The sequence below is a fragment of the Paroedura picta genome, chromosome 15 (assembly GCF_049243985.1).
Source record: "Paroedura picta isolate Pp20150507F chromosome 15, Ppicta_v3.0, whole genome shotgun sequence".
In the NCBI taxonomy this organism is placed as follows: domain Eukaryota; kingdom Metazoa; phylum Chordata; class Lepidosauria; order Squamata; family Gekkonidae; genus Paroedura; species Paroedura picta.
This window is the reverse complement of record NC_135383.1, coordinates 28,401,034-28,418,726: the sequence shown is the minus strand read 5'-3', so window position 1 is coordinate 28,418,726 and position 17,693 is coordinate 28,401,034. Positions and strand designations below refer to the sequence as shown.

The 17,693-nt window shown below is 43.5% G+C and overlaps 1 protein-coding gene across 27 annotated transcripts in view; it reads left to right on the top strand.

Annotated features, from left to right (window-relative positions):
* Positions 1–17,693, top strand: part of MSI2 (musashi RNA binding protein 2) — an 833,820-nt gene that overhangs the window by 726,109 nt on the left and 90,018 nt on the right. For 13 of the 27 annotated variants that reach the window (XR_013226810.1, XR_013226813.1, XM_077312079.1 and 10 more), the window contains one exon: positions 638–700. Coding sequence is in view for 19 of the 27 variants with exons in the window: in XM_077312079.1 (XP_077168194.1) it covers positions 638–700 (63 nt within the window). In the remaining 8 variants the exon portion in view is untranslated. Of the gene's footprint in view, positions 1–637; positions 758–3,586; positions 6,035–17,693 lie in introns of all 27 variants that reach the window. The other 14 variants (XR_013226808.1, XR_013226807.1, XR_013226809.1 and 11 more) reach the window with 2 other exon arrangements.

Here is a 17,693-nt window from a genome sequence, read left to right as displayed (position 1 = left end):
GTTCACAGTCCTGCCCGTCAAACTTGGCTTCATCCACAATAACCCAGTCCCTGCAGCAGAATGAGGTGACAGAACATGGGAGCCGGCTGAATTAGAACTAGCATGTTGATGCTTTTTAACATGAGGAAGCATTCAGCAATACCCGGACTGTAGCCTGAAGTGGTCTGCTTCATTCTGCCCCCTCAGGATTCCACTACCTCACTTAGCTTCATGTGTAGACCGATGTCATCAGCTGCTCTGCAAATACATAAACAGACTGAGGTCTAGATTCCTTCAGAGGACAGGCTCCCCCTGTATGAAAACACTCCTGAAATAGTTGAAAGAGGGCAGTGCAGACCCTTCTTTCACTCTGATTGTCAAGTTGTGTGTATCTGCTATGGTTCCTTGAGGGATGCATTGAGGGATGCAGAGCAGTCTGCCATCAGATTTGGCACATTTAGATCGTTTCTGCCAAAGGGCCTCCGATTCAGAGCAGACACTGGTGAAACAAGTATGGGTTGTGCAGTCTGACAGCTCCCCCCCCCCCCTGATTTGAGCGTCTTTGCTCGCTGCACCTCAATGCGCATAGTTGGGCCCTTTGCTTGTAGCTGTTTGTTGCAATTTCCCATTGACCCTTCTTGTTTCTCCTTACACCCAGGTTTCCCAGCAGCAGCCTATGGACCAGTAGCGGCAGCAGCGGTGGCAGCAGCGAGAGGATCAGGTAGGGGGGCCTGTGGAAAAGGCGGCTACATGGCCTACTCTCAGAATGCAGGGGCAGGTAAAAGCTCTGTGGCGAGAACTCTCCAACATATTCTCTGATCTTCCTCATGCTTATCTTCAGGAAAACCTGCAAAATAAAAATAATTATTCCAAACAGGGGCCCTAAGATTTGGAGCAGCTGTTAGGCTGTATGATAGGGCTTTTGAAGCTGGAGTGTTGTAGGGTGGACCTTTAAAAAGGGGGAGGAAGGATTGTGAGTTTGCATTTCTCAACAGTTTGCACTGGGCTAACAATGTATTATTTCCTCCTGAGTTATACTCTCTGGAGCAGCAGGCTGTATGTACCACTTTTATGCTTGAGACAGATATTGTATTTACATCACTCTCAGAAAGACCCAAACCACGCTGGCTTTTCTACTGACAAATCCCTTTAAATCAACAAGGGTTCCAAGGGTGATTCTGCACCAGTGATGCCACTCCAGGGTGCTGCCAGTGCGTTGTGGCAGAGCAGCATGCTCTGCTGCTTCTTGTGTCCCCACAGAGGACACATTTCAGCAGTGATGGAAAGTTTCCCACCTTCCTGCACACACCAAAAATATGCCCCATTTGGCCACGCAGTGCCGCAAAGCACTGAGAAGCCAAGTGGGGCATTTTTTGTCCCCTCCCGCCCACACACATCCTTCCACGCGGCCTTCCACCAGGCTAGGCCCCCACATTTCCTTAAAGCAGAGCTTCAAAGGCCTAATGTGCACCATGCCCGGGAGGGGCCAGCCTGGTGGCAACGTCATATAGAAACAAGGATTAACTCAGCTTTCATATGAGCACCCTCCTGGACTTTTCCACCCAAGTGGAACCAGCCCAAATTTAGGATCAGGATGTAGGCTCTGCCAAAGGTATTCTGGGTCCCCATTTCAAGATCAGTGATTCTTTCAACAGTTTGGTTATTCAGACAGTTCAGTCATATTTTGCCGTTTGACTGGTAAGAAAACCTTGAAAAGTAGAACATTTTTCTCTATCCTTAACTGTGTTAATCCAAGTCTAACTAATGTGAATGAGAGCTGCAATCTAGGGTAGAGGGAGAGGTATGATTTTGTTTCCCACTCTACTGGTAAAGCCAAAGATCTAGTCAGCTGGACTCAGATTGCCACTATAGCAGACTGTTAAAAGTCTGAGTTCTTGCTCTCGTCCCCCAGTTGCTTCTGAATTTAGACTTCATTCTGAAGCAGATATGATATGGTATAATCTCTGATTTGACAATTGGCCACCAAACTAGAATCTTAAACTACATTCTGAAGTGGATTTGCTCTGCCAGCTGCACTTTGTCAGGAGGCCAGGGCACCATGGGGGTGGAAATGAAATTATGAAATCAAGAGATAGAAAATGAAAGCTAGCTGCTCTTGGCCTGCTTCCCATGGTACATCTGGCAGGTCAAACCACATTTGGGTTTTTAAAATATGGTCAGCATAAACCAGTACTTTGATATAATGTCCAAAGTAAGCAGTTGTAAGAAGAATAAATTAGCTTAAGAATGCCATCTGCAGTCTCAGTCAATTAGCATTACACCAGGGATAGACTAGAATAACTCTGCTGAAGAGCACAAACTTTTCTAGGCACTTTAAAAAGAGTTTGGCTAGCATTTGAAGTTCTTTGAGCTTAGATACTATTTCAGCTTTTGTTACCTGCTGCAAACTCCCAACCAAGTTTCATGAGAAATGTTAACCCTTTTTTTGAGTCCACCTATTAAAAAAACAAAATACAACCTTTTCCGGTTCTTTCTTTCCCTCATCTCAGTATCACTCCTGTTAAGGAAGTGAGATTGTGTACCAATCAGTTCTTTCCCAGTATTTCAGATGAGAAAAAAACAAATTAGCACTTTGGCATATTGAAGCATTTGGGGCCATCATGAGTGGGCTGTGAAGGCTTGCCCATGCCTCTTTTTTGCTACACAAGTACAGAACCCCAAGGGCCACTTTTTCAGTTTAATGGCTTCTGATCTTTTTTTGCCTGTTCAGCACTGTGTACTGTCTTCTGTATTTATCCAGCAATTTTTTTTCTTGCTAATATTGTGTATTATTGGGGGTGATGGGATGGGGTGAAGAATCCATTTAGAAGCTTCCGTTCGGGGCCCAAATTTCCCCCCTGATTGGAAACATCGGAAACACATAGCAAAAAAATGTATGGTTATTGCTTTTTACAGTTCTCTCATGATGAGGTGGGTTTTCCCTGTGGAGCTTCTGCACACACTAGGCTAGGCCTTGTGGAGCAAAGTAAAGGGGAGAAAAGTGCAAGGTCTGCCAGGAGATTTTGGGGGAAGACCTGAATTCTGTAGAGTCCAAAGAGAACTCCGTTCCATGCAAACTGGCACTGCTTGTGGGGCTACAAAGGATCATCCGTAGGAGTTTTAATGTTGTGATACTTGGGGGAAAGTCCATGGGGTGATTTGCCAGACAATGATGGGATTACTTTTACCTTCCTTTTTTTGTGTGTGTTTTTCTGTCTTTAAAACAAATTGATTTCATCTATTATTTGAAGAAGAATGGACAATTTTCCACATCCCTTCCCTACATGGCTTTAGTTTTATTTTAAACAGAGATTATGCATTTTCCCATGAAAGCTGAGAGTTCTGTCAAAGTAACTTTATCTTCACTGTTGCCCTGTTTTAATCAAAGTACTTCTGGTGTCCATTGCAACTGAACTGACCATCAGCCAATTTTCTCTGCTTAATATTATTTGGTTGGGTTTTTTAATTATTATTATTTGAAATCTGTTATTTTTAAGATCAAATTAATGTGTGATACAAAACTAAAGCTAACTCAAAATTAACACCAACATTAATGGCAAGTTTAAAGCGCAGTATGGCACCTGCTATGTCTTCTGTGTTTTGAAAGGTTCTCCAGATTGACATCTCCTAGGAGGAAGGCAGTCTGCAAAACAGAAGCAGTCTCTTCTCAATTGTCAAGGAAGCCTGTTATGCTCAGGGATGGCGCTCTATTTGCAGTTCTTTCCATCAAAGCTGTGATAGTGAATTATATTTAGGACCAATGGAGTATAATCTGCTTCATGCTAACAGTGCTCAGGTCTGATTCATTACCAGCAAGGGGGGGGGGGATGCCCATGGCACTTGGCTCGATTTTTTGTTGCTTAGAGCCACATTGCTCAGAACACATATACAAGATCACTTAAGTGACCACTTAGTCACCTCTGTGTCTTAAAGAGCACAAAGGTATAATGTGAAAATGCAAAACATCCTTTTAATTCAATGAGCATTTATGGATCTCTTCCTACTGAAAAGATTACTGGGTTTCACACAGTCCCTCTTTCCAGTAAGGGAGTAGTGGTAGAATGCCACAAGTGCACTATTATTGTTCACCCTGTCGGCATGTTTCTAGATTGAGAAAGAGTTCTAATGTAAAACTACTGGTTCTGTGAATTCTGCCAGAGGTGTTTCGAACAATGACTACACCAGGGCCCAGGACTTTACTTTGGAATGAAATTGGAAAGGTCCAGGCTTGAACTAAAAACCAGGCCCTATGCACTCTCTCTTAATATGGAAAAGTGCATTGCAGTTTTGATGTTGTTTACCCACATCTTAAGAGACAAGGACAATTCCCAGAGGCAAATCTTTTGGAAAGGTGTAAGATATGACAATAGTTGATGAAGTACACAATCAGCTTGCTTCTGGTAGCCTGCAGGTGAGATGATGGGCATTTTGGGTATAAATTTCACCCTAGAGGAGAGAAAAAAGAACAGAAAATGGTGGTTGCTGTTCTGAGAATGAATCCCATTTGTTTTAATGACAATTAAGAGAAGTTTTATCTACATGACCTGATCAGTGATCCTGGGTAGGAACACCTTTAGGTTTTCTAGTCTAAAATAAATCACTTGGGTTCCAAAATGGTTCATCTCTTGTATTCTGTGGTGCCATTTTTTGGAACTGAAAGAATTTCTTGACTGATACGAAGATTCTGTGAAACTCAAAGAATTGTTAGTTTTCCAATAATAATTTCAAGAACCACTTTGAGTCCCTCTACCAAATCCTTTTCAGTATGTGTGCTGCCAGAGTGAGCAGTATGTGTGCTGCCTCTCCCAAATCGGCTATGATGCTCTGTTTTAGAACAAGTCATCTAAAATGACTCAATTTATCAAGCAACTATATCTCTGCAACCACCTTGCAATTTTTTTGCTCCCCATTTTGAATGAATTAGAATCTGAGTTGCATTAGCATGATAGCGTTATTTTTGTAACAAGCCCATCTGAGACAGTTTCACTATCAGCCCCACATTTGTGTTCCATTCTGAGCATGCCCAGAGCTCCTGTCCATGCCAGCTTCCATGTTCAGTTCAATGGAGGGGACAGGACTTTTTAACTTGCAAGCAAGGGAATAATGAACGTGTGCATCGGCATCCTTTGCTATCATGACATCACTGGATCAAAATGAACATTTCCTCCTATTTTGAGGACTTTTCTATGGCTCAGTTCACCAGGGTGGTGAACAATTCCACTTGATGGAGGAGTGGTTGTATCCACCACTGCTCTTCCATGTGCCCTAAGGAACATCTGAAGTGAACATTTCATGTGGACATTTGCACATGATATAATGTTCTGATTTGTGCAATTCTTTTTATTAAAAGGGGGGAGGAAAGGAAAAGTAGCATAAAGAGAGCCATGATGTATGCAGGCTCCTTCATGGAGCACCACATGTGTGTACAGGAGAGGTGTGTACCTGCTTCTCCACTCCATAATCAGATTGCCACCTTATTAGATGTCTGAACTTGGCCTTCATCATAGTTTCTTGAAAATATAATTTGCTTATTTCCTTTCAGTTGAGAAGGTCATGTCAGGGTTCCATTTGAAACAAAAAAAAAAAACTAAAACTTTGGCAGTCTGCTCCTTTGCCAGGCGCTTTCAAGACTTCGTCTCTTTTTCTCCTGCCTAAGTCAAAACTGAAATGGCCAGAGATTCTGCTACTTGGCCCTGGGGAGGGGAGGGAATCTACCTGCTTGACATCTGTAGGCACTTAATAGCAAAGCCCAAGAGAGGTGGTCCCAAATGGTCCACAGCCTCTCATCTGGTGGTCCCAGCCTTGGCTAGACCTTCTACTCCTTTTTAAGCCTGCCATTCCTTACTGCCCTTTACACTTGCCGGATATAACCCATCTCATAACATGAGCTACTGACCTGAATGGTGAGTGTGAGCAGTTATGTTCTTGTTGTTTTCTCTCTTGCTTGGTTGGGGCTGCTGTGAGAGAGGGTGTTTCTGAGGCATTCTCTCCGGCCTCTCTTGCTCTGGGACGAGCACTCCTCTCAAACACTCTTCTGAGCACGCTCAGCAGGAAGGTTTGTCCACACCTATTAATCCTCTCTCTGTGTCCAGCTTCTTGTTAGTAGCAGCTGGTTGCATGTTTTCTTTGCTTGTTCAGATGAAATGGTTCAAGAAATGACTCATATTCCAACTCTTGAAAAATGTCTCTTTTTATTTTGTTTTTGTTTATTTTATTTTAGTACACTTTCTCTTTTTTGGTTTATTACTTTTTCCTTACTTAATAAAACAAAACACTTGTTGTTTGTAAAACATCTCACATCCCCTTTGCCTGTTCTTAGAGTGTTATGTATTTGTGGGACTGAACTAAATGCATGCACTTGTAGTAGTTGTAACTGGTAGCAGTAGATGTAGTTGTAGAACATGCATTGTTGAGTTGATATTATAGGTTATTGTCGACTCGAAAGAGCATGGCAGTCAAAGCTTAGTTGTGGTTGGTTTGGAAGAGTAGACCTGTTTGCACATAGCACTGCTTAATGTCTGGATCCACAGCATAAAATCCACTAACCCCTCACTTTGAGCCTGTAAAATTTAATATGGCTTCTTGTTCTGCAAGGACCCACAGTGCTCTTCTTTTAGGAGTCCATTGACTATCATAAACTACCCTGCCATTTTATCCTAAAAGAAAAGAGGTCCTGGTTTTAATTGTATGTACACTTGCTGGTGAGTAGTTCCAACTGAGGTTACTAGGAGTTACTCATGTGTGAGTGTCATAGGCTTGAAGGCCAAGTTGAATCTCAACAAGCATTGCATGATCATGGCTCCCTAGAGTACATTAACCCTTTGAAGATTATCCATTAGTATTCCAAATAAGTTTTGGCAGAGCAGGAGAGCCACCCAACGGAGTCTGGCTGACTGTCCAACTGTGCTGAGGCATAAGGAAATTTGTTTTAGATCTTCAAATGCAAAATTGGCACTTGTCACTAGTTGTATTCTTTTCCACATTGTCAAGGTTTAGGAAGCTGTTTCTTCTCAAGTATGGCTGAACATTTCATGTATTAGGCATTTCTTCACCATCTTCACCATTGAGCCAGAAACCGTCTTTGTGTTTTCATTTGTTTCTTTTTTGCACCTAATTTTCTGTATTCCGCTTCTCTAATTGTTTTTCTAACTGAGCAGCAGTTGGCAGCTGGTAATGCAAGTCTGTAATGCCACATTATATCTCGTTTGTGGGTGCTGCTATTTTGTCAGCAGAGCTCCCACTGAGTAGATTATGTCCCCTTCCTCGTGAGTTCAGCATTTTACCTCCAACCACATTGCTGCCTTTGAGTGTGTTCAGTTTTCTGGACATGCTCAATGGAGACTGAGAGTCACAGCACCTAAAATAGGCAAAATATAATTTTGATGTGCAATTCAGAATTAATGTCCATCAGACCATAAACCACATTGAGGCCCTTGCCCCCAAGTGTTGAAAACCAGAACAGGTGACTGAAGGTGTGCAGCTTCCACAGAGCTGTTCATCTTCTAAATAACTTGCCCCTAAATAACTGAAAGCCAGTTTGGTGTAGTGGTTAGGAGTGCGGACTTCTAATCTGGCATGCCAGGTTCAATTCTGCGCATGCAACCAGTTGGGTGACCTTGGGCTCTCCACGGCACTGATAAAACTGTTCTGACCGAGCAGTAATATCAGGGCTCTCTCAGCCTCACCCACCCCACAGGGTGTCTGTTGTGGGGAGAGGAAAGGGAAGGCGACTGTAAGCCGCTTTGAGCCTTCTTCGGGTAGGGAAAAGCGGCATATAAGAACCAACTCTTCTTCCTTAAGTTGCAATCTGGTACAAGAAACGGGGCTGAGTGTTTAAAATTAGATGGGAACTGTATCTGAAAGTTAGCAAAGCGAAAAATTGCATGGGAAGTAGCAGTCTTTGTTGTATGCTTGATTCTAGTATTTTCAAATATTTAGTCTTGTCATTAAGCACCTCTCTTGTTTTGCAAATTGCAGTCATAAAAAACATGGGAGCAATAGTCTGTCTGTCCATCCCCTTATTAGATTAGATTTATTACAGAATATATACAAATAGAATAAATTAAAACTTACAAAGAAATAAAACAGGACAATTTTAAAATTATACATAACATCAGTATTAAAATTAAAGATTGGATAATCTAAGATACATTGTAAACTTAGCAAGTAGCACAATTCTTTATTATATTTTCTCCAGACATTCCAAACATTCTGGGGAACCAGGCCAGTCTAATACTGGCGTACCCCCCCTCCCCAGGGAGAGGGGCTGAATCTTAACCCCCGGGCCACCACCCGGCCTCAGACGAGCGCCTGGTGGAAGAGCTCCGTTTTGCAGGTCCTGTGGACAGGGCCCGCAGCTCTTCGGGGAGCTCATTCCACCAGGTAGGAGCCAGGACCGAAAAGGCGAGGCCAGGCGTGTCTCCCAGGGTCCTGGGATCATCAGCAGATTTTTATCCGCAGAGCAAAGTGCCCTGGTAGGTGGGTGGTCCCTCAAGGTAGGTGGTCCCTCAAGTATGCCGGACCCAAGCCGCGTATAGCCTTGATGGTTAATACCAAAACCTTGAACCTGATCAGGAAACAAACTGGCAACCAGTGCAGCTGCTTCAGCAGAGGCTGAACATGGGTCCTCCAAGATGATTTAGTGAGGACCTGTGAAGCTGCGTTCTGTACCAGCTGTAACTTCCTGGTCAGGGACAAAGGGAGGCCTGCATAGAGCAAGTTACAGTAGTCTAACCTAGAAGTGACAGTTGCATGGATCACAATGGCCAAGTGTTCCAGGAGCAGGTAGGGTGCTATTAGTTGTTGCAAGAGGCCATATGAATATAATTCTTTCTCTCAGTTAGAGGTCAATCACACAAAAACATGCCATACAGAAATTCTTCTGGCACAAAGGGGGACGTAGTGTACCAGCAGGTCTTAAATTGTTTAATGCTAAGCCCTTAGTACAGATGCTGTATGGGGCTCCACTGTTAATTACTGCTAATATTTCCTGTCTAGTCTTAATTTTTAAGAACTATACTCAGGGTATCTCTAACACTGCAATACAGGTGGAATCAGGAATGATTGCTATTCGGACTAAGATGTGAGAGCAATAGTTGCTTAGTATGCACAGAAGGATTGGGGGAATTAACTAGGCACTTGAATTTATTTTCCAGTCCAAATCATTTGGACAATAATTTAGAAGCAATTCTGACTCCAATTTATTTCCTTGTTGATATTCCTGTCTTAAAAAACACATAAAGTCTAATATAAGTCATGTAATCTCCAAAAATCCTGCATGTGGCAAAATGAAGGATTCATCAGTAAATGCTCACATTTGTCTGGAAGAGGAGAAAACTGGACGGACAATTTAATCTTTAACTAATAGAGTTCAAATTGCGTGAGGATGACTCATGTCTTACCTGATTGGCCTTCTGCAGTTCATAGGCCCTAGTAGGGAGCAGCCATGGAGAGCCAATGGCGGGTCTGCCCCATCCCGGACTCATCATCGTCCTTCTTCCAGCTGGAAGAAGAGCCATCCTACTCTGCTGGCTCTTTCCTTCCTTCATCCCCCTTCCTTCCATCTTTCTTCCTTCATCCCCTTTCCTTCCTTCTGTCTTCCTTCTTCCCCTTTCTTATCTATCTTCCTTCCTTCCTTCCTTCCTTTCTCTCTTTTCGTCTTTCCTTCCTCTTTCTTCCTTCCTTCTTTGTTTCTTTCCTTCTTCCTGGTGCCTGGAGATAAGTTGTTATTCCTGAAGATCTTCAGGCTCCCACCTAGAGGTTGATAACTCCAATGCCTGCACATTGAGATTAGAGTCTGCTAATTTTTAACCATTTCACTGTGCTGGATCTTAAGTTCAAACAAATGGAGGAGGAAAGACAGTGCAGGCATCCTAGCACCAGTTGTATTCCTCAGTGCAGCAGGCTTTGCTTCTAGTATTTTAATAATAAAGCTACATAACAGTTGTATTTCACAAACATGATCTTGTAATCCTTCAGTCACACTGTAAAGGTATTATCACCTCCATTTTGCAGATATAGCTAATTAGACTGCTGCTAACTGAGAATAGTTTACAAAAAGCTGTGGCTGAGGTGAGATTTTGAACCAGGGCAGTATTAATTTGTAGCTTGTTACACCAACTGCACTATTAAACATAAGTGTCCAGGTTTTGGTCCGGGTTCTGGTCCAGTTTTTGCCATGCATTCTTGTTCAAACTTCATAGTGTCCCGTTTGTGTTTCCTTCAGCTACCCTAACCATAAAAAACCAAAGGCCTGCCATCTACAGATGGAAAGTTCTCTGTAAGAGTGACATTGCACAGTATATCCACATTGAGTTATGCAATGAGTGAACCCTGAGAACCTGGGAAGGACCAGCTGACTTTTGTTTTCCCACACTTTTCTGCATGGTTGCCATAGGTTTTTCACAATACTCTGCCTACTTTTAGTTGCTTCCCTGGCTATATAATGTGAGCATATCAACATGCAAAAGTAGTTTGTACTCAGTCAGATCATTGGCCCAACAAGCCTAATACTGTCTACTTTCTAAATTCAACACAGGTCTTCCACAGTCCTGTTCCCTAAGAGCAGGTTTCCAAACTTTTTCAGGCTACCATAAATATATCCCCAGTGCCCTCTATCCTGCCCTATAAAAAGCATTATTCAGAACTGTTGTTTGTATGGGAATAAAAATAAAATTCAAAACAGTAACTTGACCCAGTGATACCAGCTTTTAGAATCATTTAGCAAGAATCTTAGATGCCACATTTAGTAACCACTGTTCAGTAAATTCTTGATGCGATTGATGGCTTTGATGAAGTGATACCAGTTTCCCAATGTCTGGTTTAAAGTCACTTAGAGGGAGTCTTAATCCTTAACACGCCCGCGGCGCGGGCGCCGCGGACTGAATAATTCGTTAAGCCCTCAGGCGGAGGGCTTTGTCCGTGATGAGGAAGGGGCCTGATTGGCCCCTTCCTCCTGACAGACCATCGGTCGGGCCAATCGGCAGGCGCGAAGCGCCTGCTGATTGGCCCGGCCGATTCCTAGGCTGCTGAAGGAAGTAACTGCGAGCCACGCAGAGCGCGGCTCGCAGTTGCTTCCTTGAGGGCGGCCTGACGCGTCGGGAGGCGCAAAGCGCCTCCGACGCGTCAGGCCGCCCTCAAGGTAGCCCTCGCCAGTCGCGCGGAGCACGGCTGCCGAGGGCTTCCTGCCCGGCGCGAGAGGCGCGAGCGAGAGAGGAGCAATCCGGCAAGCCCCGTCCTCTACCTGGCCCGGCCGGCCCGTCCCGGGACTAAGCGGGGCTGCGCGAACCCCAGCCGAGCCCTCCCTTCCCCAGCAGCCCCAGGGCGCCCCATTGTGCGCGTGCTTTCTCTCGCGTGCCCTCCTTCCTGCCCCCCCCCTCAGCCGGCTGCACACAGCGGCCCCTCCCAGTGGCGGGTGCAGGCGGAGAGACAGAGACTCGGGCTGAGCGGGACGGCGTGGCGGAGATGCGCTCGGCCACCCTGCGCCGCATTGGGGAGGCGTCCGCCTGCTCGGCCCCGGCTGGGGATCCGGGAGCGGCTCCGCGGGGTTTTGCTTCGGACCCGCCTCACCCCTCCACAGCGCGCGCGGCAGCTGGCGGCGCCTGCCTGTAACAAAGAACAGGCAGCGTGGAGGAGGAGAGCGGGACGGAGGGGAGTAGGAGCAGGCGGAGGCGCGGCCGGACCGGGGGCTCCGCCGCGCCGCCCTGGCTCACCCCAGGTGCGGGACGAAGAGTCCCTGGCGGGGGGTCCTGAGCGGCGAGCAAGGGCGCCTCCTGGAAACGAGGCCGCGCCGCGCCGCGCTGCCAGGCGGGGATTGGCATGACCTGCTTTTTGAATGTTTGCGCCCGGATCGAATCCGGACTCTGAGCCGGAAGCGACGCGCCACCGGAAATTGCTGTGGGGGTTTCGCAATGCAACTTGGGAATCGTAGTTCATGTGGCTCTGAAGGGGACAGGAAAGCCGTGGAGCTCTCGCGCATCTGGTTGCCGTTCCCTGCCTCCTGAATGCCCCGGAACGGGCATGAGACAAGCAATAGTGCCAGGGAAGGAAAAACAAAACCTGGGAACAATATTTGCGCTACTCTGACACTTTTATTAATCTTTCCCAGGCCAAAATAAGTCCGGAACATCCCTGAACCAAAAACAAATTAAACCTGGGATTCATTACAGACACTCGAGGACTTTTTAGAAAAGAAAACGCTGCCACTTTTATTAACCCTTTTTAGGCCACAATGCCTCAGAAACAGCCATAAAAAACAATTTCCCTGCAAAAACCAGTGGAGTGTTATCGAGTGGACACTCGATTACAATATATTATTTTTATTTTATTTATTATACTTTAGACTTCCATGCTGCCGCTCCTGTGGTCACCGCTTGTGGGGACATATAATATTTTAAAATATACAATAAAATGTTAAAATATTAGAAATGAGAATGCAAAAAGCTCATGCTTTTATGTACTCTTTCCCAGCCAAAATACTTCTGGAACAGGCTGGATTGGGCATGAAAAAAACACACAACTCTCACATTTTTATTGACCTTTTCCCAGCAAAATGCCTTCAGAACACACTGGAATGGGCATTAAGCAAATGATACTACCACAAAAAACAGTGGGATGCATTACAGACCTTTTAGAAATGAAAAGGGTAAAATGTCACACCTTTTTGCTCTAATTTTGTATATGTTATCTTGAAGAATGGGATGACTCTCTTTGTCTAACTTGGCTTTTTGAATCCTCATCCTCTTCCTGTACCCTTTGGAATCTTCGGTTAGAATACCATTTGTGCCCTGAAGGTGTTTTGTTAGAAAACTTCCAATTTCAGTTTGATTTTCTGTGTGGTCTGAAGGCTCAAACTGTCTTTTATGCCATGCCAAATTTCCTTTTCTGGAAAAGGATTAATTAGTAGGATGGCCAACTACTAGGTGGTAGCTGGATATACCCATAAACTTCTGATCTCTAGATGACAGAAATTAATTTCCCTGGAGAATGCCAGTTTTAGAGGATGGATATACTCTGCTAAGGCCCCTCACCTTCAAAAACTTCATGGTCCCCAAAGTCATCCCCATATCTTTAGGAATTTCTCAAACCAGAGCTGCCAACCCTCCAAATAAAAGAGTGAAATTTCAGATATTCCATTTTTAAAATATTGTTTTTGAGTGTCTATAATGCATTCCATTGGTTTCTTTGTAGAACTACTGTTCATTTAATGCGAAGCGCCCCCGATGCGTCGGGCCGCCGTCAAGGGAGCCCCTGGCAGCCGCGCTCCGCGCGGCTGCCAGGGGCTCCCTGCCCGGCGGGCTGATGCTGCGAGAGGCACGAAGCGCCTCTCGCAGCGTCAGCCCCCTGACACACGGAGCCCCGGCAGCTGCGCTCCGCACGGCTGCCGAGGCTCCGTCGTCTAGCGCCCGCTGCATTTAGCTGCAGCGGGCTTGATTACTAGTGTTTAATAATCTGGAATCAATTTCTTTGAATAGTGAGAAGTTAGATGAACATACTAAAACTATATTCCACTATATTTGATGTTGAAAGTGCCAGATGGAGGTTCTTAACCACTGTCCATAATTATAGTTTCCTGTAATCAGTCCCTGTAATTAAAACTCTTGATACCATTCCTTAAACATGGGCTTCAGCTCACGGTCATTTTGTAGGTTAGAGGATTTTCACATTTAAATATTGGCTAAAACTGCATTTTAGGGTTCGATCAGATAGTCTATTGGCCTGTTTACTGAGAGACACTTTTAAATTTAAATGGTTCTCTACCATCCTGACTACACTCCAACAAATTGGCATTGACTACGATTACATCTTATCTCTGAATGAATCCTCCATTATGTACCAGATCAAACAAAGGCTACTTGATCAGGACTTTCAAAAAATCCATCCCACTGTGCCAGCAATCTGCTCTCCCTGTGCGCTTGGTCTCCAAGTGAAGCACGGGATAATGCCGGCTTATTTCCATAACTTGGCAAATCCCCTCCATCGCAGAGCATTTTCGCTTGCTCGGCTTAACGCCTTTCCATCTAAAGTATTACAAGGGAGATTTGCCAAGATCCCCTTCGAAAACAGACTTTGCACCTGTGAATCAAGTTCTCCTGACACCATCCAACATATCCTACTGGATTGTCCCTTGTTCACTGAACAGAGAAGGCACATCATACCTCTCATACCAAAACGGAGAAACCATTCAAGAAACCTGATTTGCCAATTTTTACTGAGTGATAAGGATGCCGACGTCACTTTTATTACGGCTGAATTTCTGTCCTCAGTTTTTAAATTTAAACTGTCTGACGTATCCTGACTAACTTTGTTTATCCTGCTTATCTGCTTTATGCCAATAAAGGTATTGTATTGTATTGTATTGTATTGTATTGTAGGTTAGAAAGCTCTTCTTCTACTATGCCACCTTAAGTATCTGAAAATAGATTTATTACCCAAACTGGAATTTCAGTCAAAAGAAGATTCTTAAATTGCTCAGGCATATATTCATGCATCATATTCAAATGGTCACAAAAAAGTGCATCACAAATGGATGAGTCAACTTTGCTAGGCAACTTTGCCAGACTCATCCATTTGTGATGCAAATTCTGTTGTCCTTAATATGCTGCACAGTGTATCTTCCACATTTTGAGCCTGTTCTTCTATGTGCCTTTGCACTGAATTGTTTCTAAGAGGAAACTTCTCTCAGAACTAATCAGCAAAAATTTGAAAAAAGACAAAAACATTCACGGTACTGACAGTTTCTCCAAACACAGTAAACTGGTTTGACGAGAGCACTGGTTGCTGCCAGAATATACTAATTTTTTTACTAAATTTACTAAAAATTCCAGTAGTTTCACCAGATTTCAGCACTATGCAGAGGTATAAACCTGGAGTACCATTTGCCAACATAATCAGCCTGACCAATCATAAACAAGTAAACATAATTGAAGGAACCCACTTCCATCAACCCGCTGCACTGCCTTAGTGGCCCCTAGGTACCTCCCAGTGTTCCACCCGCTTTGGGAACCACTACTTTAACTGTGACCTTCTACATATAAAGCAGGCACAAAGATATGTGGATTGAGATTAAAGTAGTAGGTTCTCAGTTATATCATCCATTATACAACCTCCCCCTTAATTTCTTATAATAGTTCATTATAATGGTGATTAAACCTCCATGTCTAAATAGCATATTCCAGAGCTGCAACATCCATCTTTTTTACTGTGTATGCACTGAACCCTTAACTATGTTGGAGTAAATGTCCAAATGTTGATGAATATTGATAGTTCATGTTAATTTTGTGACAGTGTGAAAGTATTAGTTTCCTCAAATTTAAATATATCCCAGTGTATGCTGACATTCACTAGATGACAGCCAATATTCATCCCTATTGTCTGAAATTATCAGCCTTCACATTTTAATATGGATATTCATTTTAACATATGCAGGATTGAGAAGATAGTGGTGAGCCCATGTATAAGTTAGGAAAGTGAAGCACAAAGGATTATTTCTGTGTTTGAGGAAATTCTGTAGGAAGTGAGATACTGGCTGTCTTCTTTGCAGATTGGCTCTTTGTAATAATCTGTAAACTGCTCCTGCGGAGCTGTAAGAATAAAGCAGTAAGGGGTAGGTGAGAGGAGAAAGGGGCGGGGGCGAGTCCGTGATAAAAACTTGGAGGGGCCAATCAGGAGCCGCTTTCTGCTTGTTTCTTCATTAATTTAAGAATGGGTCAAAACACTGACTTCAGGTTAGATATTGTTTACAGCAATTTTGCTCATAATAAAGAGAAGCAGCCTGTATATTTCACATCAGGTATCAAAGTACATCTTTGATAGTGAACTATAGTTTTAAAACCCTATTAAATACCTTCAAATGAAGAACAAAGTTAAAATCCAGCAACACCTTTAAGACCAACAAAATTTTACCTGAATTTACCATAAAATGTAGTTGATTTGTATGCTTATATGGCAGAATTCCCAGAGGAGCACTACACCAGCAGTGATCCATCAACATCCACATTTTTCCTTTTATCACTTTTCTTATTTCAGCAGTAATATCTTAAGATTCAGCACATTTTCTTTAAGAATGGAATTGAAAGTGTATGTCCATAAATAGCAGTCCAGATCTCCCATGGAGTTGATGTCAAATGCTGAGGTGAAGCGTCTTCCTGATGGAGGCCATTTATTTCATCTGAGACAATCCTAAACATGCTTTCTTCTAAATATTATTGGCCACTAGCTAAAGACCTCGCAAACAGGGCAGAAGGAAATGGAGGATTCTAGATTCTTTCCCCAAGTCTCCACCTTAGCCTTCACATTTTCCCACCAATCCCTGAGGACACAAGAGAACTCTTTACTCTCATTAAAAAAAATAGTATTCACACTATGGTGTATTATGATACGTTACGATAAAATTTATTGTATATAGCCAAAGGCCAATACAAAGCACAATTAAAACAATGTGGTACAAATACGAATAAAACAATATTTCTCCAATATTGCATACATAAAATTGTAAATATGGGCTAAATATGGGTTGTAAATATGGGTAAATATGAGTTAGAACAAGAGGGGGGAAATGGTGTATCAAGGTGGAGACTCCTGTAAAAATGCTTTGGTTCGGATCTTCCTGGAAGCCAGAGTGAAATGTCCCACCCTATATGAGATGGGGGTAGTTACTGACCTGGAGCCAGACATCCTGGAATGTGAAGTCAAATGGGCCTTAGGAAGTCTGAGCAACAATAAAGCTAATGGTGGTGACAGCATTCCAGTAGAACTATTCAAAATCTTAAAAGACGATGCAGTAAAAGTGCTACACTCAATATGCCAGCAAATTTGGAAAACTCAACATTGGCCACAGGATTGGAAAAGGTCAGTTTACATTCCAATCTCAAAGAAGGGCAATGCCAAAGAATGTTCAAACTATCACACCATTGCACTCATTTCTCATGCTAGCAAAGTTATGCTCAAAATCCTACAAGCTAGGCTCCAGCAATATGTGGACCGAGAACTTCCAGACGTACAAGCAGGATTTGGAAGGGGCAGAAGAACTAGAGATCAAATTGCCAACATATGCTGGATCATGGAGAAAGCTAGGTAGTTCCAGAAGAACATCTACTTCTGCTTCATTGACTATGCTAAAGCCTTTGATTGTGTGGAGCACAAAAAATTGTGGCAAGTTCTTAAAGAGATGGGAATACCAGAGCATCTTATTTGTCTCTTGAGAAACCTATATGCAGGTCAAGAAGCAACAGTGAGAACCGAGTATGGAATCACTGATTGGTTCAACATTGAGAAAGGAGTTCAGCAAGGCTGTATACTGTCGCCTTGCCATTTTAACTTGTATGCGGAGCACATCATGAGAAAGGTGGGATTAGAGGAGTCTCAAATTGGAATCAAGATAGCAGGGAGAAATATCAACAATCTCAGATATGCAGATGATACCACTCTAATGTCAGAAAGTGAAGAGGAACTAAAGAGCCTGTTGATGTGGGTGAAGGAGGAGAGTGCAAAAGTTGGCTTGAAATTCAACATCAAGAAAACAAAGATCATGGCATCCGGCCCTCTCAATTCCTGGCAAACAGATGGGAAAGAAATGGAGATAGTGACAGATTTTATTTTCCTGGGCTCCAAGTTCACTGCAGATGGGGACTGCAGCAAAGAAATTAAAAGACGCTTGCTCCTGGGGAGGAAAGCTATGGCAAATCTAGACAGCATCCTAAAAAGCAGAGACATCA